A 24,325-nucleotide genomic window follows, 5' to 3' on the forward strand; every position below is an offset into this window, starting at 1 on the left:
ACACAGGTCTTCCTTCTCCCTCCTCTGCACTGGTCAGCTGACCCTCCTGGGGGAGGGAGCAGGAGTGCCTTGAACTGAAGGCACCCAGTAGGTCCTCCCCTGTGCTCCTCAGCACCCAGATACCCGTGGCCACGGTAGCCCACTGAGTGGCTTGTGATTGAATGGATCATGTCTTCTTCTCTCGGAAGCCCTGGATCTGGGAGCTTTCACTACGACCATGAAGAAGGTTCTGAACAATGTGTCAGATGAGATGCTAGAGGCCCTGTTTTTGAAGGTGGACTCAGACTGCAATGGCTTCGTCACCTGGGTGAGGAGGGTGTCCCTGCTACCTCAAGTGTCTGGGGGAGGCTGGGGGGTACAGTCCTTAATGGGTAGAGCAAATGGAGTTACGAAGATGGGGAGGCGGCCATAGCATCAGAGAACCTTCCTTTAGATTCTATACCAGCTGGAGTGCTTGCCAGGAAGGAGAACTTTGGTCATTCTCTCTCTCTCTCTCTCTCTCTCTATCCAGGATTGAACCTAGCGGAACCTGCCCACTGAGCCACATCCCCAGCTCTTTTTATTTTCTGAGACAGGGACGCTAAGTTGCTTAGGGCCTCACTAAGTTGCTGAGGCTGGCTTTGAACCTGTGATCCTCCTGCCTCAGCCTCCGAGCTGCTGGAATTACAGGTGTGCATCACTGCACCCAGGGAGGAAACTTGATGTCTCTGAGGGGTCCTTCTGTCAGTGGAGCTCTTCACCGTTCATTCTCCTCTAGGGGTGTGGAAGAATCTGTGACAAGTGTCTGGCCCCTGCTTGAGACCTCCTCATGGGGTGTCTGACATGGGACTATCCTGCACACCAGACTCCTGTCCAGCTTAGGGAATCCAAGCCAGTGCTATGACCATCTTCTGGCACTTTATGGTCACTCGGGAGAAGACAAACCTATGACTGCTAAATCCAAAAATATCAGGTTTATAGGATGGTAGTGATAGTGCTTTTGTGCTTTCTGTTTCTAGATGTTCTATAATGAGCACATATGGCATGTAGCAAAGTACAAACATGGCATGACATGCTGACCTAGTGAAGATGAGGCACGTGCAGAGCACTTTATGATTGTACTTGACCCTCACAGGAGTGACGTGGGGTAGATGTGGGAAACTAAAGCGGCTCAGAGCTAGGGAGTAGCTGAGGCAGCATTCAAGCCCCGGGAGCTCTTTGAGATCCATGGGAACTGTCCTAGCACGTCCCTGCCCTTTGGTTTAGGTATGTATTGCAGGTTCTATTTTCAAAAGTGTTTTTGCTCTTATTTCTGTAAACATTCTATAGTACACATTTCTAGCATTCTCCGCCATCTACACAATGATCCTTCTTAACACCTCTATTCCTTTCTTTTTATTTTTTGTTGATATGGGGTCTCGGTCTTGCTGTTCTTGCCTGGGCTGTCTTGACTTTGTAGGCTCAAGCAATCCTCCCGTCTTAGCCTCCTGTGTAGCTGGTGTGTACCACCTTGCCTGACTCCTTTTTCTTATAGCTTTGTATGGTGGCTGTTTTGGCCCTGGCAGTAGTTTCATGAAGCTGTTTGGAGCCTAGAATTGCCCAAGTGGACCTAGTTATGGGTCCTTCCCATTGTCCACTTGGTACATGAGCTTGGGCAATTCATACATACTTAAAGGGCCTCTTCCTTACCTGTACAGTGGAGGCGAGTGCAGAGCTCCAGACGAGGTGTGATGCGCGCTGTCCTTGCCATCGCTGATGGTGTTCAGGAGAGGGGGCTTCTTGCCGTGTTCACAGATGCTTGTGAATAGGCCTTTCCCAAGTTCAGGATTCAAACACAGGTCTATGCTCTGGCTACTTCCCTTGGTTGGTGCTCAGAAAACAGCTCAGAACCCCTTGGAAGGGGCTGGGGAGGGATGAGGAAGACAGGAAACCAGACCTGGGTTCCTGGAGGTGACTGCTGAGCTGCTCATGCCCTCCCTCCCTCTCCTGGTTTCCCTGGGGCAGGACAAGTACGTGGATTACATGATGCGAGAGTTCCATGGGCTAGAGGAGATGAGGAAGAGCCAGTACCGCCTGCTGTTCCAACTCCCCATGAAGATCGTCCCCCTGTAAGGAGCCTCTTCCCTGGACCTGGGGTGCGACTGAACAAGGGCTGGAGCCAGCCCTGCAGGGAGCCGCCTTCCTAAGGCCCCGAGCCGTTCTCTACTGGTGCCAGCCAGGGATCTGATACCAGACCTGCTGCCGAGTGCTTTTCAGTTCTTTTCTGCCTCCCAACCTGATGAAGATAGGTGATTTGTCCCCATTTCACAGATGAGGAAACTGAGACTCAGAGAGGCCAAATATCTTGATTCAGGCCAAGAGGCAGAAAGTCTTGGGGTTGCAATTTGGCTCTCAGCGCACCTTGGGTCGGAGTGTCAGCTGCCTTAGGTAGTGACTGGGACCTGGGAGCCAGCTCCTATGGTAAAAGCCGTGGTGACCTACACTGGTGTCCTGGTCAGGAGGGGGCTCGTCAGGAGTACCCAGGTCAGGCATGGGAAGACCAAGAACTGGAAGTCATCCTTGCCCTCCAGTAGCTCGGAGTTTAATAACAAGGTAGTTGAACTGAGAATTGTTGGGGTAACTTGCAGGCAGGATTTGGCTGGGATTTAATTGAGGAATAGCCAATAAATATGAACACTAGAAGGTTTGAGGACCATGATTTTGGCACAGACGCTACTCTCTGTAGTCAGACCTTCACTGGACTTCTGTCTGTCCTGAGACAAAGTGTCAGGAAGCTTGTCTCTTATTTTCTCCTATTTATTTGCTTAATCTGCAAACCTAGAAGGCATTTCCAATTGGATGGAGGAAATAGCCAAATAATATTCGGTCACCTTCACAAAGGGGTAATTTTAAAAGGAGTCACTTTGGGATAGGGACGTGGCTCAGTGGTGGAGCACGGGCCTGGCACGCGTGACGCCTTGGGTTTGCTGCCTGACACTGGGACAAAAAGGAAAGAAAGGAAAGGAAAGCGGTGGCGTCGAGTCACCCGTACTGCGCCACCCAGCTGGGTGCCCAGAGCCACCATCTCGTTTGTTCCCACTGCCGTCCTGGGAGTGGCGGTGCCGTTAGCCTGTGAGGAAAGGACGGCATTGCCCTGGGGCCGCCTTGACTTTCCAGGGCTCTGCCCTGTTGGTGTCTGGTCCTCATAGTTTTTGGTCCTGACAGAAGTGGCAGAGCTGGAAGTGAGGACTAGAGAGGCCGCTGAGAGGATTCATCATTGTTCGCATGGAGCCGGGGGCTGAGGACGGGGCGGGAAAAGTGTCCAGGGACGCGTTTTCCTACTCTTTAACCGAGGTGGCAAGAGCGGCCGCGTTTCCTAGTGTGTGAGCCATGCGTGAGCCAGAAGTTGGATCACGTCCACAGCAAGGCTTGGGAAGGGCCTGGGGAGGGCGAAGGTCCTCCTTTCAGCTCTGCTGAGACCCGTCCTTAACTTCAGGCCGTGGGTCCCTGGAAGATCAGTTGCATTACCTGCCCTGCCAGGGCCCAAAGATTGGGCAGCTGAAGCGTCAGAGCACGTGATGCTGTGTCAGGGAGTCAGAATGGCGGTGTTCCTTTTGAGCTGGACGGCTTAGCCAACTTTGGGGCAGGAAAGAAGCCACTGGAAGGCGGCATTGAAGAATGCTAGGAAGGCTGCCGGCCTCGTCTGGGGAGGCCAGGTCCATCCCTGGACGTTCTCTCTGTGAGCAGTGCGTGGCCAGGAGGTGAAGAGTTGGGTGACAGGGTCCCAATTCCTCACTGTCCTCCGGTGCGCTCACCTCATGCTCGGGCTCTATTCTCCACCCCTCCCCAGAGCACTAGGGCAGTGGCTGGTCTCAGTCCCAGGCCCACTGCCTGCCTTGGTGGGCTGCTTCTGCTGTAGAAGACCTGGTTCTCTGTCCCATGGCATTGTGAGGGGCTGGCTGGCTACTGCTGAGGAAAAGCGTGTAGAGCCCATGTCGTGCCAGCGTCATCCTCGTCTTATTCTCTTTTCTTTTTGCTTTCGTGCTGCTGAGGATGGAACCCAGGGCCTCGCACTTGCCAGGCAAGGGCGCTACCACTGAGCTACCTCCCCAGCCCCACTGGGGCTCTACTTGGAGGAGGGGGCCGGCCGTGTCAGCCCAGTCCCCACAGTCCCTTGTGTGCGTGTGAAAGAGCTGCTCCTGCTTGCTCTGCCCTTCCTCCTGTGTTCTGCTGCGGACGCCACCTCCCTTCTGAGCTGTTTCTGCTTGCTCCTCACCATCCAAAGGAAGCATGGCTGTGAGATCGTCAAAGTGGACTTTTTCATCCAGAGGTTCAAGAAGATCGGGTGTTTCCTGACTGTCACCAAAGACGGGGTCCTGCAGTTCTGGTCTGAGTCTTTCTCGCTGATTAACTCCTTTATGGTGAGTGGGACACACGGGCGTCCAGTGTGTCCAAACGACATGTCACTCCAGCTCCCCTGCCCACGGGGTTGTTTCTTGGGAGTCATCTCAGCAAATGGCATCACCCTCCAGCAAGGTGCCTGTGCTGGAGGCCAGCCTTCTTTCCTTCCTTTGTCACACTCAGACGTCTCCCTGTCCTACTGGTTTAAACCCATTGCCTGGACCAGGCAGGATGTCACACGGTGTGAACCTGGACCCTGGAGCTCAACTGCAGGCCCAGAATCCTGGCTGAGCCACCCGCCAACCCCGAACCTGCATGGGGTGTGACGTGGCTCTCCAGGCCCCAGTCCTCCTCTGTCCAAGGGGCTCGTTGGGGAGACTTAGTGACATAGTGCATGGGATGTGCTTGAGCAGGGCAAGGCACACAGCGTGGGCCCAATAGAGAGGAGCCCACGTTGTTGTGGCCTTTCTGCTGTCAGGTCCTGGCCCAGAGTAGTAAGTGATAAGACCCTTAAGGAAAGCTGCTGTGCACTCCGTATTGCCAGGTACTCCAGAATGCTCCAGAAAGCGAGGAAAGCATTGCTCTCCAGGGCTCTGCAGAAAGGCTGCAGGTTCCCTGCCAGGGTGGCCGCCCAGCGTTCACGGCAGCACGCATCCCTCGGTGGGAGAGGCCTGAAGGGAGCGAAGGCTCGAGGAGGTTCCTTGGCTCCCCTGGTGTGTTCCTGAGATGATGGTTTCTGAATCTGCCTTTACACTAGGTTTGTGTTGAGGGGAGGGTGCATTGCTGCTTGAGCTCCTGGTGGCGGCGGCTATATGGCCGCCTCAGTGCCCCACAAGGGCGGAAGCCTAGGAGGCTGAGGAGAACTGGGAAGGCTCCCCAGGAGGGCTCCCTGGGAAGGAGAGAGGACCTGGAGATTCTTTCTGGAGGGGCTGCTTTGGCGGGTAGGTTTTGGCAAGGGCCCGCCATCTGTGGACACCTACTCTGGAGTTTGAGGTGGGGCCCGGACGCCCATCACTAGTACTGTGACCTTGGGCAAGTCCCCAGACCTCCCAAGGGCCCCTGGCATCACCCTCCAGCCATAACACCAAGTTATGGGTGTGTGTGGGTCAGACCCCACCCAAGACATGGGAGAGGACCTTAGGGGGTTTCTAATCCATCATCCTCACTGCCTGAGCACGAGGTCCAGTCCGAGAGTGCAGGATTGTGCTGGGTGCTCTCTTGGTTCCCACGGAACAGTCTGCTCCCTTCCCTTCCTACAGGAATGCCCCTCTAGTGCTGAGCATCCATCTAGAGGAACTTCTTTGAAACACAGCCTTTCTTCTTTTTTGGATCATACTCTTTACTGCTTTCTTTAGCTGAGGGCTATTGTTTTTAATCTTGGAGCAATTAAAAATAACACTCCTTTGGTGGGGCACAGTGGTGCACGCCTGTAATCCCAGTGGCTGGGGAGGCTGAGGCAGAAGGATCATGAGTTCAAAGCCAGCCTCAGCAACTTAGCAAGAACCTGTCTCTAAATAAAATATTTAGGGCTGGGGAGGTGGCTTGGTGTTTAAGCAACCCTGGTTCAATCCCTGGTTCCACCCCGCTTCAGAACAGAAGATTCCTGGGTGGTTTGCCCAACTCATCTCTTCCCTCCGCACACCCCCTCCCCCGTCAGGCTGACTTCTCTTCCCCTGGACATAGCAGGGGACATGATTTGCTCAAGGTTGTCCCTTGGAGCACCAGCTCAAGTCCCATCTGAGTAGGTGAGTGCCCAGGTGAAGGCCCCAGCACCTCACTGGATGCCTTTGTTCCCATCATTCCGTCCGTTGCTCCAACCTCGCGGAATACATCCTTACCAATAGGCAAGCCCTGTGACTGGGTGACCCCAGCATATGGTAAACAAGACCCAGACAGCGGGAAGTCAGCTTCCTTCCTCTGACCCTAATTCCTCTCCCTGGAGACATCTGCTGGGCCCAGTGTTGGGTCCCTCTTCCCCCTTTTTCTTTTTTCATTTGAAATTTTATTTGTACTAGGATTTGAATACAGGGGCACTTTACCACTAAGCTACATCCCCAGACCTTGTCATTTTTTAATTTTTTTGAGATGGTGTTGTGCTAAGTGTCGTAGGGCCTGACTAAGTTGCTGAGGCTGGCTTTGGCTCACAATCCTCCTGCCTCAGCCTCCCGAGTTGCTGGGATGACAGGTTTCTGACGCCACACCCGGCCCCTTTTCTTGATGCATGGCGGCATCATGCTGCTTTCCATCTTGCTTTTTCATTTAATAACCTATGTGGCAACTCTTCTTTTTCGGCAAGTGCACAGCCCTTCACCTTCACATCTGTCAGGGCCCTTGGTGGCAGCCCATCGCTTCCGGCAGTGCCGCAGCCCCACCCTTGCACACATGTGGGTGCACACAAATGCGTCACAGGTGCGTCTTGAAAACAGACCCTGGATCCCAAGCTCTGTACACTTAAGACTTTGAACAATTTTGTGAAACTCTCTAAAAGGGGGTTGTGAAGATGCATCATTTTATAGATGGGGATGCTGAGGCCGGCGTGGTTAGGAAGCTTCTTCAAGGTCCTGTCATTGGTAGTACCTGTGCCTGCTCGGGGTCCTGTGTGGCAGCAGCAGGTCTGCTGCCCTGCGCTCACGGTGTGCTCTGCTGCGTGAGCGTCCCCGGCCAAGCCTCCCTTCTCTTCCTCTGCCAGCTGAACCAGCAGATGTGGGTCACAGACATGGTGTGCCTGCACAACCTGAACCTTATTGCCGTGTCGTCCACGGAACTGAAGATAGGTGAGTCCCGGGCTCCCGGGCCTGCCTTCTGCCCCTTGCCCTTGGGAGAGCTGTGTTGGCTGAACCACCGTGAACATGGACGTGAGGCCTCTGTGAGCACTGCTGGGAGGGGAGGCCTGCTAATCAGAGGTGTCGCCTGGGGCTGCCGAGTGCCAGGTGCCACAGGATGGACGGAGGGGGACTGGTCACTGGTACTGCTGCCCACCCAGCTCCTTGTGGTAGGCAGGAGATGCCTAAAGAACGCATGCGTGTTCATCCACGGGAGGCCGCAGCCAGTCCATGGCCAGCCCCGATTCTCCCCTCTCCAGCCATCGTGGGCCAGCCGCCCTCTCCTCTCCCTGAAGCCTTGCTCTTCGCTCTCCTCAAGGCCCACGTCGCAGCTTGTCAGATGCTTCCTGCAGAAAGCTTCCGACTCACTCCCTGGCTCTCAGGCTGGTGAGGGCCCTTCACATGGCCCACAGGCCCTGGAATCCTGACCCCTGGTCCCGTCTTCTTGCCTGTTTCTCTCCCTGGAGTGCTGAGGCCACCGTGACCTTCTCTCTCTCCTCTTCTGAAGGTGCCCCAGCCTCTGTCCGTGTGCCCTGCCATCCCTCTGGCACCTCTCCCCACCCCGCAGCTTCTACTTTTCCTTTGGGTTTCATCTCAGATCTCACTTCCTCCAGGAATCCTTTGTGACCACCTGGTCCAAGTCAGCTTCCTCTGCTAAGAAGGTCCGCGTGATCTTGTCCCTCTCTCTTTCAGGGTCCCTTTCAAGTGCAGTCCTCCAGTCTAAGTGTGCTTCTGTGGGGTCTGCCTCCTCCAGCCCATGGGCTGCAGCTCTCTGATGCCCCTGTCTCCATGGCTGGCACCTGTGAGGTGCCTGGTGGCTACTGAGCGGGTGGCTGAGTGGATGGATGAAGTGTCCAACTGACTGGGCTTGGATGGTGGCCAGGGAGAGGAAATGAGCCCGCGGGGCAAAGCTGGATGGGAGGATGAGCCACAGAGGCTCTGGAGTGAGCAGGGCCTGGTTTCAGACCCCAGTCCTGCCACTTGGCTGGTGTGTGACTTTGGGCAACTTACTTTACCTCCCAGTGTCTCCGTTTACCCAGAAGTAAAGCGGAGCCAGCGGTTAGAGGCTCTGTCGTCAGGTGTGAGGCTCCTGGCAGGGCGCCTGGCTTGCAGTGGGTGTTGAATCAATATCAGCTTCATTATGAGGCTGAATGTGTGCTCGAGAGCGTGGCTATCGGGGAGCGCTGGAGCAGCCTGCGGGAGGTGTTTCCAGGCAGCCTCAGCCGCAACACATGTTTCCTGAGGGCCAGGTGCTGCCCTGTGCTCTCTCCCTTCGTCCTTCATGCCTGAGAGCCTGGCATGAGAACCTCATCGTAGGGAGCATCACGTCACCTCAGCTCTCCTGATGGAGCACTCAGTCGCGGCAGAGGCAGGGTGGCAGTGGCACCAGCGTGGGCCTCAGCCCCTGAGGCCTGGCCAGTCTGCCCTCCTCTGGGATCCGCAGCCTTTCTCAGGGGGCTGGCCCTGTACAGAGGCGGGGGTGAGACCCTGCCGCTCAGGCGGGACACAGCTCCGTCAGCCGGGCTGTTGCTCGTGAGGCAGAGGCTGAGCTGAGGCCGGGTCTGCTGGAAGCTGCTGGACTTTTCTGAGAAGGGTTGAGATTGGAAGCAGCTGGGTGTAAGGACCCCTTTGAAGGCTTTTGAACAGAATGAAAGCAGTGTTTTCAAAAGATTAGTCTGGAAGGGGCTGGTTCAGGGCAGTAAGACAAGGGGAGAGACGGCAAGAAGCCATCTCTTACCTGTCCTCATGATGCACCTGTGCAGAGCCTGCTTCCCTGGACTGTCCAGGGTTCCAGCAGTGGGATTGGTGGAGCTGGGGCTGGACCTGATGAGGAGGTGGGAGCATGGCGAGGAGGTGCGGGACAGGGATGGACAGTGAGTGTGTAAATGACCAGCTGAGGCAGAGGGACAGAGGCATCCAGCTGCCAGCAGAGCCCAGGGCTCAGATTCCCCTCACGTGCTTGTCACAGCCGTAGTCACTCAGCAGATACCTCAGCCCCCGGTGCTGTGCTGGGGACGGAGGATGCCCCAGGGTGCCTGCGGACGTGCTCCCTGCTCAGAGCCCACGTTCCAGGAGAGACAGACCCCAGGACCCAAACAAAACAAACGAGAGGCTGAGATAAGCCGGGAGGGGAATCAAGGAGCAGCTGCGTCAGAGGACAGTGGGGCCCTGATCCAGGTGGAAGGGCCTTTCTGGAGGGCATCCGCTGGTCTTGAAGGAGTCCCAGGAGGGCTTTGGGTGGGGTGAGCAGTGTGGCTGGAGCCTGTCTGGCAGGCTGGTCTGCCAGGGCTGGGGCTGGGACGCAGGCGGGAGTGCAGGGGCCCACGGGCTAACCTACAAGCCCTCACGGTGTGGGCTCTGGAGGTTGGTCTAGTGCAGGGGGAGCACTGGCTGGGCAGGTTTACTCTGGTTGGCGGCCTCTGGTTGTCACAGGGATGCCAAAGGGTTCCACGCGCACCTTCCTTCTGTCTCTTCCCAGAGTTCTTTGACATTAGTAACCATAAATGCGTCCGTGCCTTCACCTTTATTGATCTGGACAGCAGTATCCTGGTCATGAACTACTGGTGAGTCTCACAGGAGGTGGGTGCAGGGTCTTGGCAGCTGACATACCACAGGAGAGCCGGGACTGGGATCTCAGAGTGCCTCCCTGTAGGCAGGCCTGGAGAGACCTCCACTCCACTGCTTCCAAGGCCCCGTGTCCTCTCTCCCTCAAGCTGTTTCCTTCCTGGGCGGCATTTATGGTCTCTCTGACCTTGGAGTTGTGGTTGCTTCTCTCCCTATCCCTCCCCTGTTCAGTTAGCCATCAAACCCTTGCAGAGGCCGGTCCCGCTGTAGCCGAGGACTCTGGGAACATCACAATCTGTAGGGAGGGGTGGCTTGATAAAGAGAGTTGGAAGACTAGAGATTGATTTATTTTGATTGAAACAAAATACCAAATTCTGGTTTGGTATCAGTCTGGACCTGGGCCACTGGGCAAGGCTGGGAAGTTGGCTGGAACTGCCCTGGATCCCAAGGTGGAGGGGCAGTGGAGGATGGTGGGTGAAGGGCAGGAGCATCTGCAGCCTATCTGTCCCCATCTTTTCTCAGGTCTGACTATCACAGAGGCGTGTTCTGCTATGGGGACACCAAGGGCAACGTAATCGTCTTTGTCTCTGACAGTGTGACCACCGGACTGTTCAACCCCCATGTCCTCCCCAGAGTCTCCAAATGGGGTAGGAATTCTTAGGAATGGGGCAGAGGTCTGGGTGTGGATCAAAGTGGCCCCTAAGCTGGCCCTGGGCCCTGGGGTGCTCGCCTTACTCCCTGTGGTGGACCTCTGGGAAGGTGGCCAAGGCACCGGTGGGTCCTGGGCTGAGTGGCCTGTGGGAGAGTGGGTGGTGGGGCAACAGTAGAAGAGAAGACCAGAAACTGAAAGAGGGCAATTCTTCTGCAGGTGGATCTTGTGCAGGTGAGGACCAGGGGCTGCAGGACATCCTTACCCAGGAAGACTGGCACGTGCTGGGCATGACCCTGCAAGTCCCTCCTGCCTTCTGAGGCCAGGGATTGTGGAGCTTCTTGGATGACTGTGAGGTGGCTTCTGCTCTCCTTGCCTGAGCTGCCTTTGGGCTGGTGGGGGTGTGGCGGAGAGGCCCTAGAGATGTGGCCTCCAGTGTGGTCTGGAGGACTCCCGTCTGGGCAGGAGCGTGAGTGTGGTTGCCATCTTTGGGCAGCTGCGTGCAGGGGCCCATGCGCATCACCTCCCTGTCTCCACCTGCTGCCCGAAGGGAGTTAATAAAGGAGGTCAGTGGGCGGACGCCACTCCGTGCCTGCAGCTGTGGAGTGGTGTCCGAGATGAAGCCAGCTGTCTGTCCAGAGGCTACACTTTTAACCATTTGCTGGGCTACATCAAAAACTGGTTAAGGAAGCCACTGGAACCCTTTGCCAAGGAGTTCTAGATCCCAGCAGCCATGGGACTGGGGCTGAGCTGGGGCCCCCGCCACTCCATATCCATTTAGAAGAGCCTAGCCCACCAGGGGTCCCACCCACAGGGACACTGACCCCCCTCTGTCCAGGACACCAGCCCTGCCCCGTGGGTTTCCAGCCCGAGATTCCGAGCAGGACATCCTCCAGAGGTCCCCAGGCTTTGGTGAGGCCCGGGGCAGCGTCCTCCACTGACAGGGCAGGAATGCGTCTGCACTGGATGCAGCAGGAGGCTCAAACGGGATCCGTCCTTGCCCATCAGCCTGTGCTGCCTGCCCTGCCCTGGAAATTGGTGCAGGAGGGCCTGGTGGTCTCTGAGTTGGGTGGTGGATGGAAGTGAGGGAGGCAGATGAAGCTGGAGTGCTGGGGTCCTTCCAGGCCACCTGCTCTCTGAAGTCCGGGAACACACAGGAAGACCGGTGGGCCCGGCATGCGGGTGTGGGAGGGGATGAGCAGCCTGGGTGCGGGAGACCTGAATGTGGCTGCTTACCCTCTCTGGGCTCCAGTCCCCTATCCCAAGGGGAATGACCCTTTTGATGTCTTCTCTGTAAAGTGCGTGAAGGGAGGCGCAGTGTCAGGCACAGAGGACGCGTCCAGTGACAGTCTCCCTGCCCTCCCTGGGTCTCGCTGCCTCGTGAGACAGGCTCGTGGTGAGGACAGGTCCACAGCCCAGCTCCCTCCTGGGCCTGCGCACAGCCTGTCCCACTTGGGCAGCATCCCACCCGACTTTGGGACTTCCTTGCGTGCATCTTCCCGCCCTGGAGAGGTGGGGCTGGCGACAGCAACAGTGAGATGCATGGCCTTCCCCCAGACCCCTCATTCCCGGGATCGCCATCAGGCCCAAGGCCAGACGGTCGGCCACTTCTGACCTCCTTCCTTAACTTGCTCCTGAGGGCGCCCTGCCTGTGCCCTGGCCTGGCTGCTCCACCCGTCTGTGTCCAGCTGCTTTCCCTGGAGGCTCATCAGCTGCTGCCCCTGGGTGGTTTTGGTGGTTTTGGTGGCCAGGAGGTTCACGACTGTGCTGTGGGCTGTACCTGCCATATCAGAGCTGCTTGTTCTCCGATGTGCAGGTGCCGCCTCTGGTTCTTGGAACTTGAGCTTTCTGGATCAGGGGCACAATGGCAGGTCCCCCAAGAATGAATTTTCAGGATGAGGGGAGTCTAGGATCTCCATTTGTTTTCCACTGGCGAAAAACAACTGGAGCTCTGTAGTGAAGTGGCTTGTTTAGGTTGCAGACAGAGGGCCAGGAACTCTGCTCTGCGGTGAGCTGGCAGAGAACGCAGGGAACCAGTGCTGATCTGCCTGAGCGGTGGCATCCACCCAGCCACCAAGTCACCTGAGGCTTGATGCGTCCTGGGCTGAAAGGGCCCTTGAGAAGCAAGGAGTCCACGGTCAACTCCACGTTACCTGAGGGTCTTGACTGGCCAAGGGAAGCTAGTGTGGACCTCAGTCTTTCCCCCATTAGATCACTGGCGCAATGTTTCCGTGCAGAAACTCTTAAGTGAGAAGTCCGCTTTGTACAGAAGTTACCAGCTGAGGGTAAGTCGTGTCTTTTCTCCGCCTGTGACCATGTAATCATCTACGTACACACATCACTCAAAAATAAATGCAAAACGTAGACGTGCCTCCTGGGTTCGGTCTTGGCCCTGGGGAGTTGGCCTCCACACACGGGGCCGAGGCAGTTGTTAGACCTGGCTGGGCCCAGGTGTGGCCGGGCGCTTCACTGCCTTCGCCGCTGTGGCCCGGCCCTGCCACCACGCCTGCCTTCTGGATCCTGCAGGGTGTCCAGTGGCTCCCACCTCCTTCCTCGTGCGGGTCTTTCTCCTTTGGGCAGTCACAGGACCTGTCCGTTAGAATTACTGTCCTGCCAGCCCAGCAGCTTCTATCGCACTGAAAGGAATTCTCCAGTCCTTACCACAGGCTTCAGGACACAAGGCCCCTGCCTTGCTTCAGGTCTTGTTTCTGCTTTTTTTCTCGTTTACTCTGCTGCAGAAACTCAGGCTCCCTGGCTTTTCCCGCCAGACACCCCAAGCCCCTTACCTCCCCAGGACCTTGGCACACGAGGTCCCTCCGGCTGCAGGGCTGTTCCCCTAGGTTCCTGTATCCCACCCTCTACTTCCTTCCTAGGACAACCTGCTGCCGCCTCTGCCTCTGTCCCTTCGCCCTGCGGCCCTTGCCACTCCCAGCTTCATATCCCACCCATTATTCTTGCCCTGTTATCTCATGAGATTGACAGCCCCTTGAAGACAGGGACTGTGCTGTGCTCTCTGGTCACCTCCAGTGCCTTGAGCCGGGGGCTCCTAGTCCATCTGTTGAACGAATGCGTAGACCCCCGAGATGAGTCAGAGTGGGGGCTCCTAGACGCTCTCTTCAGAGCCGACCTGGACTTCCTCGGGCGGAGACACCCACCGCATCTGCTTTACCAAGTGGGAATCACGTTTGGGGCTTGGTTTTCCCTCCAAGTTGCCGAATGTCCCACTTTATTCAGTGCCTCGGACCAGTGCCGGCATTGTGGTGGACACTTGGCGAGAGCGTAAAGCCCAGCTTGGTACTCGCACCGGCCAGCACTGAGCGAGTGCTGGGTGGTCCTGTCTCCCACCACCTCCTGCATTCCTCACCCGCCTCTGTTCTTGTGCTAGAGAGGGAAATCTCCAGCAGGGGAGGCCAAGCGCTGGGCCAGGCCAGACGCCCACTTCCTCTGCGTGGGTGTCGTCCTTTGTGGCTAAGGCGGCCACAGGTTGTCCTCACCTCCCATTCTCCCATGAACATGTCTGACAAACTCAGAGGGTAGCCGTGGGTCCAGAGGGACAGGCTGCTTGCAGTGGGTGCTCCCTGCGGAGGAGGGACTGGGGTCTGGGAGGATGCAGTAGCTTGGCCCGGCCTCACCTGTCCTTTCACTGACAAAACAAGGGTCCAGATGAGACTGGGCTTGTCTGCTTCTAAGCACCTTCTGAGACAAGGGATGGCTACACTCCCCGATCGCTGGACCTGGGCTGGGACTGTGGGCCACGTCAGTTTGTCCCACTCGGAGAAGGGCCTCAGTCAGGCTCCATCATCTCCAGCCTCTCCAGCCCCCAACCCTGGCCATGTTCCAGGGGCTGGGCCTGGAAAGCGACTGTCCTCTGGAGGGTCTCCCACTAGGGCGGCTCTCTTCCCCAGGCTCTCCATCCCAACTGGTGTCAGCAGGTCAAGTTCATCTCCGAGCTGAACCTTGTGGTCTCCTGTTCGGCCATCGAGAAGTCCTCTCTGGTGCTGACAGTGTTGCCGACCAAAGACGTTGAGAAACCCAAGTAAGGAGGGCCTCTCCCCAGCCGCGGCGGCGTGGCCGAGAGGGGTGGGTGTGAGTGTGCCGGCGGGCCCGGCTTGTCACTGCCGGGAGAGGACCCCCTCTGTGCTAGTGGCGTCTCCCGTGGGCAGGGCAGTGTCCTGAGGATCACGCCAAGCCTGGGGGCAGGCGGTGTGTCCTGTGGGCTGACATAGGTCAGTGAGTCAGTCCGTCCTCGGGAGCCTGGCTTCGACGCTGGTGGCAAGAGTCTAGTCAGTGTCTTCTAGCCACCAGTTTAAATGCACGGCTCAGTGTGGAAGCCCACCCGCAGTAAGTAGGCAGCCCAGAACCCTTCCTCCCTCCCTCCCTCTGCCTTTCTGTACTAGGGATCTAACCCAGGGGTACTTAACCACTGAGCCGCATCCCCAGGACGTTTTTTAAAAATTTGATACAGGGTCTCACTAAGTTACGGAGGCTGGTCTCGAACTTGCCATCCTCTTGTCTCAGCATCCCAAGTCGCTGGGATTACTGGTGTGTGCCTCTGCACCCATCAAGACCATTCCTAAAGGGAGGAACGAATATGAATTGGTTCAACTCTGTGACTCTCAGTTTCCTTATCCATAAAATGAGTCAAGGACAGCACTTACCTTATTAATCTTGAGGATTTCTTCAGTGAATAATGCTGAATGTGGTGTGTGTTCAATGACTGCTACAGTGTATTCTTCAGAGATGGTTCCAATCTCTTTTCTTCATTCTAGATTCCTCTAATCCAGAGTAAATTTGCTTTTTGCAGTGCTGGGGCTGGAACTCAGGGCCTTGAGCATGCTAAACCAGTGCTCTACTCCAGAGCGAAGCCCCCAGCCCCACCTTTCCTTTGTTAAAAAAAAATCAAACCAGGCACGGATGCGATGCTCGTGCGGGTGATCCCAGGGCTCAGCTCCAGAGGCTGAGACAGGAGGACAGCAAGTTCAAGGCCAATCTCAGCAACTTAGTGAGACCATGTCTCAAAATAAAAAAAAGAGGGCTAGAGATGTGGCTCAGTGGTAAATCGCCCCCGGGTTGAATCTCCAGTACCAAAACCAAAAATCAATGTGTATTAAGCGCATATCTGTATCAAAATCAGACTGTTCTAAAGACGGTCAGAGCCCCGTGGGATTCCCTTGTTCGGTCCCCAGGGTCCCACTGCTGGCAGAAGCCCTACGCCGTCACTTTGGCACATAGCCTCCTTCCGCTGGGTGGCCCCCGAGGGTTCCCTCGGAGGCGCTCTTGGCCGGGCTTCTCTGCCTCTGCAGCCTTCACCTCAGACTCGGGCCCGTTGGCACTGGCTCCCGAGCAGACCAACGATGATCTGTGTCCAGGCACGTCTTTCGGGGAACAACAAGAGATTGGAGGTCTCTGTTGGGGAACAGCAGGGTGCGACGAGGGCTGAGGGCCGTGCAGGCCCCCACGGTGACCTTCTGTGGTGATTTCTCAGGAGAAATTTCAGTCTTGCGGTCACAGGGCTGACAGGCTGGCCTCTTCACTTTCCAGGCAGGGAGCCTGAGGTTCAGGGAGCGGAAGTAACCGTCTTGGCGCTTTTGAGCGAGAGCTTTGTCTCTGGCTGCCTGATCAGTGTAGTACCTGTGAGCCCCCAGACTCTGCTCACTCTCAGCCAAGTCCTGGGCCAGCTCCAGGTGGAGGGGCCCCTCCAATGCCCGGTGTGCGGGGAGCTCAGTGCTTTGTGCAGGGCAGTGTGGGGGGACTTTGCTCGGCCTAGATGCCAAGGTGGTCTCTGCCTCTGGTGGGCTCCTCCACCATGTCTGTGATACCGGTTTCACTCGACTACTTGTTTCTGGGGAGTCCGAATGGCTGGAGGATATCCGCGGGCCACCTCCCCGTGGCGTGAGGGCCTCCGTGGCTGGCCCTGTGGCCTTCCTGATCTCATGTCTCCACTGCTAGCCTCGCTGGCCCTTCCCTTCCCTCCTCTGGTAAGCTCTTGCTTTCTGATGATTTTTGTTATGAAAACTTTCCAACATACACACAGAGTGGAGAAACAGGACTCCTCCCCCTCATCACCTAGTGCTCAGTCCCAGTGTCTCAGAAGATCTTCTTATGATTATTTGGAAGCAGATATAAGCAAGAGGGTTCTCGGAGGGTTTTGAGCGGAGGAATGGCGTGGCCCGAGGCGCCTGCCGTAAGTGCTCGGGCAGGAATGGTGTTGGGATTTGAGCGAGACCATTGCGGTGGTTCTGGCCAGGTGATGACCCTGGAGCTGGTCGTGGGTGGAGAGCGAGGACAGGAGAACGTGAATTTGGCGGGAGTTGGGGTTAGGTTGGAGAGCGTGTTCACACATCCGCACCCCCACGCCTGCCTTCTGGTGTGGCTGCAGTGCAGCACCCTGGGCAGCAGGTGGCACCATTGACCGCTTTCTGGTTTCCCACTTTTGAAGACGCTGTCTTGGGTGTGACCTCTGAAAGTTGGGTCACCCAAACTCTGCCTCCTTCTCCCCTTTCTTCTCGTTGTAATTGAACCTAGGGGCACTCTACCACTGAGTTACATCCCTAGCCCTTTTTATTTTTTATTTTGAGATGGGGTCTTGCTAGGTTGCTGAGGCTGGCCTCAAACTCGTGATCCTCCTGCCTTAGCCTCCCTAGTTTCTGGAATAACAGGCGTGCGCCACTGTCTGTGGCCCCGGACTCCTCTTCTGGAGTCAGTCTCAACCTCCAAGGCCTTGGAGGTTTGGAAGTCAGCCTGAGGGTCCGACTTACCTGTAGCTGGTCTCCTGAATTCTTCAGGTGGTTAGAGCCAGCTGTGCAGCTGGGGGAGGAGCAGGACTTGGAGGGAGAGGGTGGGAGCCAGTGTTTAGTGGGTGGATGGACCCACAACACCTGCCCTTGCTTCCTCCTCTCACTTCTGCCACCACTACTTAGTTGAGGCCGCCGTCATCTCCCACCAGAGCTGCCCGCCCATCCCCTTGGCCACTGTCTCTGCATGCAGTCACCTGCAGGTCTCAGCCAGCAGGCGTCCTCCCTGGAGCCTTCTGTGGTCCAGACCCTGCCTCCTCTCCCTGTCCTCTCCAGCCTTCTCCTCCTGGGTCTCTAGAGCTAGCCATGTGGCCTTGCACACGCTGCTCCTTCCGTCTGAAGCCTTGTCCTTCCCTAGTGCTCCCCGTGGTCACTTCCTCTCCTCCAGTCGCAGCTTCTCCTCAGAGAGTCTGCTTCAGTTTCCCTCTGTCAAAGCCACCTCCTTGTTTCCCTTCAGGACCTGCCACGACTTGTCAACGTACCTTTCCCTGTCTCTGTCCATGTCCTTGCTGCTGTTTCCCCCAAGGAGGAAAGCTCCATAGCACACAGGTCTCTCTGGAACCCCCACAGGAGCGGGAGTGGATCCGCCTGTATCATTCCTGCTAGCCCTTGGGTGACTGTTCTTCCAAAATATGTTTCTGCATCTAAAGGCTCTGGAGCTGGGCACGGTGGCGCAGGCCTGTAATCCCAGCAGCTCAAGGAGGCTGAGGCAGGAGGATGGGGAGCTCAAAGCCAGCCTCAGCAAAAGCAAGGCCCTAAGCAACTCAGTGAGACCTGTCTCTAAATAAAACACAAAACAGGGCTGGGGTGTGGCTCAGTGGTCAAGCACTCCTGGGTTCAATCCCCAGTACCCCCCCACCCCCCAAAAAAAAAAAAATGCATGGAAGAGGGAGGTGGGTCTGACTCAACAATAAATGAAATACGCGCCCTTCTGCGTGTTTGTGATTTTGGGTGCCCTCCTCGTGGCTGTGAAGTGCTGGGAAGACTTGAGGGGAGCAAGACGGAAGGTTAAGAAACCAGCTGGGGTTGACAGATGTGAAGGCACCTGAGCTAGGCAGAGGTGCGTTGTGGTGGGCAGTGGGCAGGGAGAGTTTGGGATGACGGAAGCCACTGTGTCATCTGAGGTGACACCAGGTGGGCCAGTTCAATGAAGAGGGCTAGGGTGCTTTATGACAGGGCTCTTCAGATTTTTTTTTTTTGGTACTGGGGATTGAACCCAGGGGCACTCAACCACTGAGCCACATCCCCAGTCCTTTTTATATTTTATTTAGAGACAGGGTCTCACTGAGTTGCTTAGGGCCTTGCTAAGTTGCTGAGGCTGGTTGTGAACTGCGGTCCTCCTGTCTCAGCCTCCTGAGCAGCTGGGATCACAGGTGTGAGTCACCACACCTGGCATCCATATTGGGTTTTGAGGGGAGCATGGGGTAGAAGGATCTGGCAGGGCAGAACGAGGCAGACAAGAGGAAGCAGCATGGACAGAGGTGCCGAGCAACATGTGAAGGCCCTGGCTGTCCTGGACTCCTGTCTGGGTCCTCTGACTCTCCAAACCCTCCCCAGCCCTGCCAGGCCTCTTTCTTTCCTGCTGGTCTCAGCCACTTCTTGTTACACCCGCCCAGCCCGGGGCTAAATCCTTTCCCCTACCCAATTTGTTACCTGTGCCACCTTGGGCAAGTTCCTTGCTTCTCCTTTTAGGGTCTTTGTCCCTGACTCAATGCCCGTGACACTCTTCAGGGTTGTGTGTCCAGGTGACCCATAAGAAGGTACCCAGCACAAGGACCAGCTTACAGTGAGGACTGCCAGGTCCAGGGAGGGTCCTGGACCCAGGAGCCCTCAATTTCTTGATTTGTATCATGGTTAGGAAGATACCTGCCCCAGGGTGGCGATGTGAAGGTTCGTCAGGTTTGCCCTTGAAAAGAGGCAGAACACTTTACGCATGTCAGGAGCTGCTCCTCTTTCGGGGTCACCCTCACCAGAAAGGGGGTGCCTCCTCCACAAACCGTTGGTTTGGCAGCTGCTGTTTTGCCCACAGTCCTCAGCCTGGCAGGGTGAGCCCTGGACAGTTTCTGGGGCTGCATCTTTCTGGTTGGAGAGGTGGTGACTTTCCCAGGCTTCCCCGGGGGACCTGGCCTCCAGCTCCCTCAGAGGCCACTCGAGGCTGCCGCTCCCTGCCCTGCAGCCCTTACCCCTTCCATATTGTAGGTTGACAGTGCTGAGTATTAGAAAAGGCATTCTCTGCTTTGATTACTGCCCCGACAGGAACTTCCTGGGTAAGTATCTTCACGTCCCCAGAAGCTGCTGGCCTAGCATCTGGCCTCCAGAGGAGCTCCTCTCCCATGCTCTTGTCTGCACCCACGGGCACCAGGGGCCCGGGTAATGATGCAGGCTCTGCAGGGGTTGGCAGGGAGGACGGGGCAGGAGGGGCGGCGGTGGACGCAGGGATCCTCGCTGCACCCAGCAAGCCTGGCGGGCATCAGAGCCTGGCCCCAGGAGACCATGGCAGGCCCAGGGGCCTGGTACTCGTTTCTCTACCCCAGTGACCGGTGGCTACGACTCCCATATCCGCCTGTGGAACCCCTTAGTCTCAAAAAAGCCGGTATGGATGATGAAGGGACATCAGACCGCAGTGACGCACGTCCTCGTCAACAGCAGGAACACCAGCGTCCTCGTCAGCGTCTCCAGGGACAAGGTGCTGCGCCCAGTTCTGTTCCTCGGAGAAAGACACTAACCCTGGGGTCGTGCTCTGGCTCAGCCAGCCAGTGGACCCATGCTGGAGGTGTCCCAGGCCTAGAGGAAAGGGTGATGTCCCTCCCCAGCCACAGGCCTGCAGAGAGGCGCTCCGGATGGAGTCGCCATGAAGATCTCCCCCGTCCACAGCGCAGGCTCCCGCGGAGCCCGGCTTGGCTTCTCACACTGTGGCTCTGGCGGAGCCTCTCCTGCTTGGTTCCTTGGAAGGGCCTGGCCTGCCTCTCTGGTGCCTGGGGAGGGGCGTCACCTTGCTCAGGGGCAGCGTCCTTCAGGACACTGCACCCCGCTTGCTGCGCAGGGCGTCCTGGTCACTATGGGGGTGCGTCCCACAGCTCCCGGGTCTTTCCTTTAGGGAACAAGCTGTGCTTCCTGGGCTCAGCAGATGAAGAATTTTCAGGGCCCTTGGGGTCACCCTTCCCAACATGTCCTCACTCAGCCTACTAAGGGACTTTCCCGATAGCCTGTGAACTGGCATCATCACCTCTGGGAAGGACCCGAGGTAGAGGGGTGGGTGGTGGAGACCGGCCTGCTGAGGCCCTGTGGTGGGGGAGGAGCGAGCGTGTGCACTGGCCCTGTGCTTTCTGTGGCTCTCCGGGAGGGAGGGCTCTGAGCAACGTGGGTCCTGGGGGACGTGCGTGGGGCTCTCTGGGGAGCTTTTCCAACCCAGGAGGACTGCACAGGGCTACTCTGGGGACACAGGCAATTCAGCGGGTAGCTGCTGACTGTGTCCTAGGCTGGCTTTTTTGAGCGAGCTAGTGAGGGTCTGGGTGGGGTGCCTTGCAGGGCAGAGGTCTGGAGAAAGCTCTGGGGTGTTGCTGAGTCCTGCCCTCACCCGCCGTGTGGCTGGGTTACTGGCGCCCAAGCCTAGACATGGCAGACACTTAATGCAGGCCACGTGCATCGGAAGTGCTTGGGGAACGCGCCCCTGAGGGTCCCTCCGCCCCTTGCCTGTTTCCCCGCCCAGAACATCCGTGTGTGGGACCTGCAGGACTGCATATGCCTGCAGTCCTTGTGCGGGAAGCAGTTCGCCCTGGGGACCTGCCCCATCACCAGCGCCTGCTTCCACAAGACCGACAACACCCTCATCTGCAGCACCTACTCCGTGAGTCCCGTCCCAGGAGGGAGGGACGCGTGGCCTCGGGCACAGGGTGCACAGCAGCTAGGGACACCCAAGAGTCCATCACCTCCTTAATGGCAATCTTGAGACTGAAGCTGCCGGACGCTGGCCTGGCCTGTGAGGCTCCTGCTGTCCTGAGATTCTCCCCGAGAGGCGGGCTCTGGGCTGTGGCTGTCTTGCTCTCTGCCGCTGCCACCTTGGCTCACCCCCCTTCCCGTGCATCCTTGGGGCTCTCCTTCTGGAAACACCCTGCCCCAGGTGGGGTCAAGAGCCCTTCCTGTGTCCTCCCACGGCCCCATCACAGTGACATGGCTGTTTTTCCTGCTGAATCGTAAATGCCAGGAAGGCAGGGCCGTGTCCAAGCAAAACTCTGAAGGAGAGGTCCTGGAGGACGCTGACAGGAAGCCCACCTGTGAGTTCTGAGCTCGCGGGGGCCTGCGACATCTCCTGTCCCTGGAGGACAGGAGAGACTGGGACAAGCATGAAGGTGGACTGGCCAGGGTGGTTGGGGCGTGGGACTGAGTGGGGCTGCAGGGGCTGTGGGAATGATCAGCAGCTGGTAGGCGGAGGTTCTGCAGAAAGGAGAACTTTCTGCGGTCACTCGTGGTTGAGCTCCACCAAGTCCTCGTACCCTCTGCTGGCCAGGCCACTCTAGAAGGGGACATGGATGTCCTCCTGTGCTCTTGTTGCTGCTTCCCCAGATAGCAGAGTGCTGAGTGCTGGACCAAGTTCCTCTTCAGTCATCAAATATGGCTAACCTCCTGTTCTTTGTCAAAGAACTGAGAATATATTAATAAGACTGTCCCTTGAGGAGGAACCCTGAGGGAGGCTTTAGCCTCTCAGAAATGATAAGGAGAGAGGGACCTTGGACTTCAGCCTTGGGGTTCTAGGAACACTAGAGTTTGGGAGGCCAGGTTCTGGGAATGGAGGCTCTGGAGTAGGGTGAGAGCAGCAGCAGGCCCCTGAGAGCCGAGCAGCCTCGCTGGGAGCAGCCCAGAGGTCTTGATGGAGTGATGAGTGGCGGTCTCTCCCTGGGGCCATCATGGAGGGGCCCGGCTCACTGAGAGCAGAGCCCGTCCGACTCTCCTCACCTGCAGATTGGGATCCTCTATGGCTATTTGGAGTCTCAGCAGCCTATGAAAGCAGGAAAGGTCTCGACGCACGGTGCAGCTGTGTGCAATGTCCTTTACAGCAAGATCTTCAAGCAGGTGAGTGACCAGGACTTACCTCTGAGGCTGGGGGGAGAGCCAGGTGACACGGGGCAGGCCCAGAACTCACTATGTACCTGGGGGTGCGTTTGAGGAGCAGGAAGCAGCCCTGCAGAATGGTTGGAATGAGATGGGGTTCAAACTGCACCCCCTGGTCATTGAGTCACACAGCCCCTCCCATCCGCCGGGCCTGGGCTGACTGCCCCAGGTCTGCTCTGGACAGGTAGCCTCTGTACGTGGAGTGAGATGGAGCGCTGGTTATGGGGTGCTCTTTGGGGCTCCCAGCATGGCTCTTGTTCCAGAGCACTCCTTTTCGGGGACACTACTGTTGGGCTCTGTTTATTGTGGGAAGTGGGTGGCAGGGGGGGACCCAGATAGTGGGGAGCACCCTGGGCCTGGGCAGAGAGCTCTGGGGGCACAGAGAGGCTGGGCGCAAGGAAATCTCTCTGAGGAGTGGGAACAGGACAGGCTGCCAGGGCCTCTGCCCACCTGGCGCTCGCTGCCTGGCTCTCGGCCGTGGGCTGCGCCTGCTGCAGAGGCCCACGCCAGCTTCTCGCGCTCCCTTCCCGTCCTGGCTCTGGGCACTGCTACCTTGCACTGCGGGCTCTCAGTGCTGCCAACAGCTTTTGCTGTTTAAGCCTCCCCCGGCGTTTCTAGATGTTCCAGGAGGAGGGGCGCTCTGAAGAACTTCCTGGCCGCGGCTGCATTGCAGCCACTGTGCCGGCCACGTGCCCTTGAGGGGCATGACCGTCCTCTGCTCGCCACCGAGGGGTCAGTCAGTTTATCCTTCCTTCTTTTCCTTCCTCTTTCTTTTTGTCAGGCTAATGATGCTTCACTCACCATTTTTTGTTTTTTTCTGAAAAGGGATTATTTTTAGGGGGATAGATTCCAATAAGTGCCAATTCTGAGTTAAGGGAGACCCTACCTTCTAGAGTGAGAGCCGAGGAAGCGTGCATCCTGGAAACGGGCACTGCCCTGGGGCCCGGCTTGTCCGGCAGCAGGAGGGGCTGGGCGCCTGCATTCTTGGTGCCTGGAGTGGGGGGGCCCTCCTGTGCTGGAGGCCCCTTGGCGGTGGGGGCGCCGGCCTCCCCTAGTTCTGTGCTCCCCACAGGTGGTGAGCGGCTGCCTGCATGGCACCGTGTACGTGTGGGAAGTGTCGACCGGCAAGAAGATGGTAGATTTCTCCGTGTCGGGCACCCCGCTCGTGGAGCTGACCTCCATGGCGCTGGATGAGTCCGAGCGGTGCCTGCTCACAGGCTTGCGGGACGGCACCATGAAGATGTGGAACTACAACAATGGCGAATGCCTTCTGACCTTTCCCAACCCGGACAGCGTGGAGGTCAGTCTGGCCTGTCGGCCGGAGCCAGGGCGGGCCCCGGAGCATGCTGCTTTCCAGGGTGTTCCCGGAAGGCTCTACAGCGTGGCAGGCTGCCTGTCCTCAGCCTGCCTGAGCCCATGTCATCACATGTAGAATAAGGACAGGCGAGTGGCCGTCTCTACTCAGGCCTCCACAAGTGCTCTTCACTCTCGCTCCGAGTCTGTTAGCACTCTTCGCATACCGGAGCTTTGGAGTGCATTTCCGCAGGGATGCGGGGGTGTGATTCTGAGTTGCCCGCTCGCCCTTGTTTGGAAATACTTGACAAAGTCTTAGGGACAGTCCGTGGGTGTGACATAGAGCAAAGCCAGCAGTCCCACTTTGGGACTTGGGCCCTATGACACTGTCCTTGAACCAGCTCAGAAAGAACACCTGGCCAGGAAGCTAGGGCTTGGATGCCGGTCCGGATCCTATCGCTCAGTAATCACCCGACCTTAGCCAGGTCCCTGTGTTTTTCTGCTCTTCCTCTATAAAATGATCGTGGACACCACCCTGTCTGCTTCCTTTAAGTCTGTCAAGTTTGATGGGCTAGGTCCCTTAAATTAGATAATGGGATGTGAAAATTCTCTGAAAAATGCACGCTGGCAATGACTCTAGGGGATTCCTATCACCATGGAGAGTTTGGGCTTCTTGGTGGCACGTTTAGAAAGACTTTTGGGGTCTGGAGCCACGCTCTCTGAAGAGCTTTAGG

At 57.2% G+C, this 24,325-nt stretch overlaps 1 protein-coding gene across 1 annotated transcript in view; it reads left to right on the forward strand.

The window, feature by feature from the left end:
• Positions 1 to 202: 202 nt before the first annotated feature.
• EFCAB8 (EF-hand calcium binding domain 8) overlaps positions 203 to 24,325 on the forward strand; it is a 50,099-nt gene continuing 25,976 nt past the window's right edge. The window contains exons 1-13 of the mRNA XM_079129723.1: positions 203 to 307; positions 1,984 to 2,087; positions 4,244 to 4,379; positions 7,049 to 7,133; positions 9,661 to 9,745; positions 10,269 to 10,393; positions 12,607 to 12,680; positions 14,301 to 14,431; positions 19,389 to 19,456; positions 19,724 to 19,875; positions 20,899 to 21,036; positions 22,149 to 22,259; positions 23,371 to 23,598. Coding sequence (XP_078985849.1) covers positions 218 to 307; positions 1,984 to 2,087; positions 4,244 to 4,379; positions 7,049 to 7,133; positions 9,661 to 9,745; positions 10,269 to 10,393; positions 12,607 to 12,680; positions 14,301 to 14,431; positions 19,389 to 19,456; positions 19,724 to 19,875; positions 20,899 to 21,036; positions 22,149 to 22,259; positions 23,371 to 23,598 — 1,527 coding nt within the window. The 5' untranslated portion in view covers positions 203 to 217. The remainder of the gene's footprint in view (positions 308 to 1,983; positions 2,088 to 4,243; positions 4,380 to 7,048; positions 7,134 to 9,660; positions 9,746 to 10,268; positions 10,394 to 12,606; positions 12,681 to 14,300; positions 14,432 to 19,388; positions 19,457 to 19,723; positions 19,876 to 20,898; positions 21,037 to 22,148; positions 22,260 to 23,370; positions 23,599 to 24,325) is intronic.

The sequence above is a fragment of the Sciurus vulgaris genome (genome assembly GCF_902686455.1).
Source record: "Sciurus vulgaris genome assembly, chromosome: 2".
Classification (NCBI taxonomy): Eukaryota; Metazoa; Chordata; class Mammalia; order Rodentia; family Sciuridae; genus Sciurus; species Sciurus vulgaris.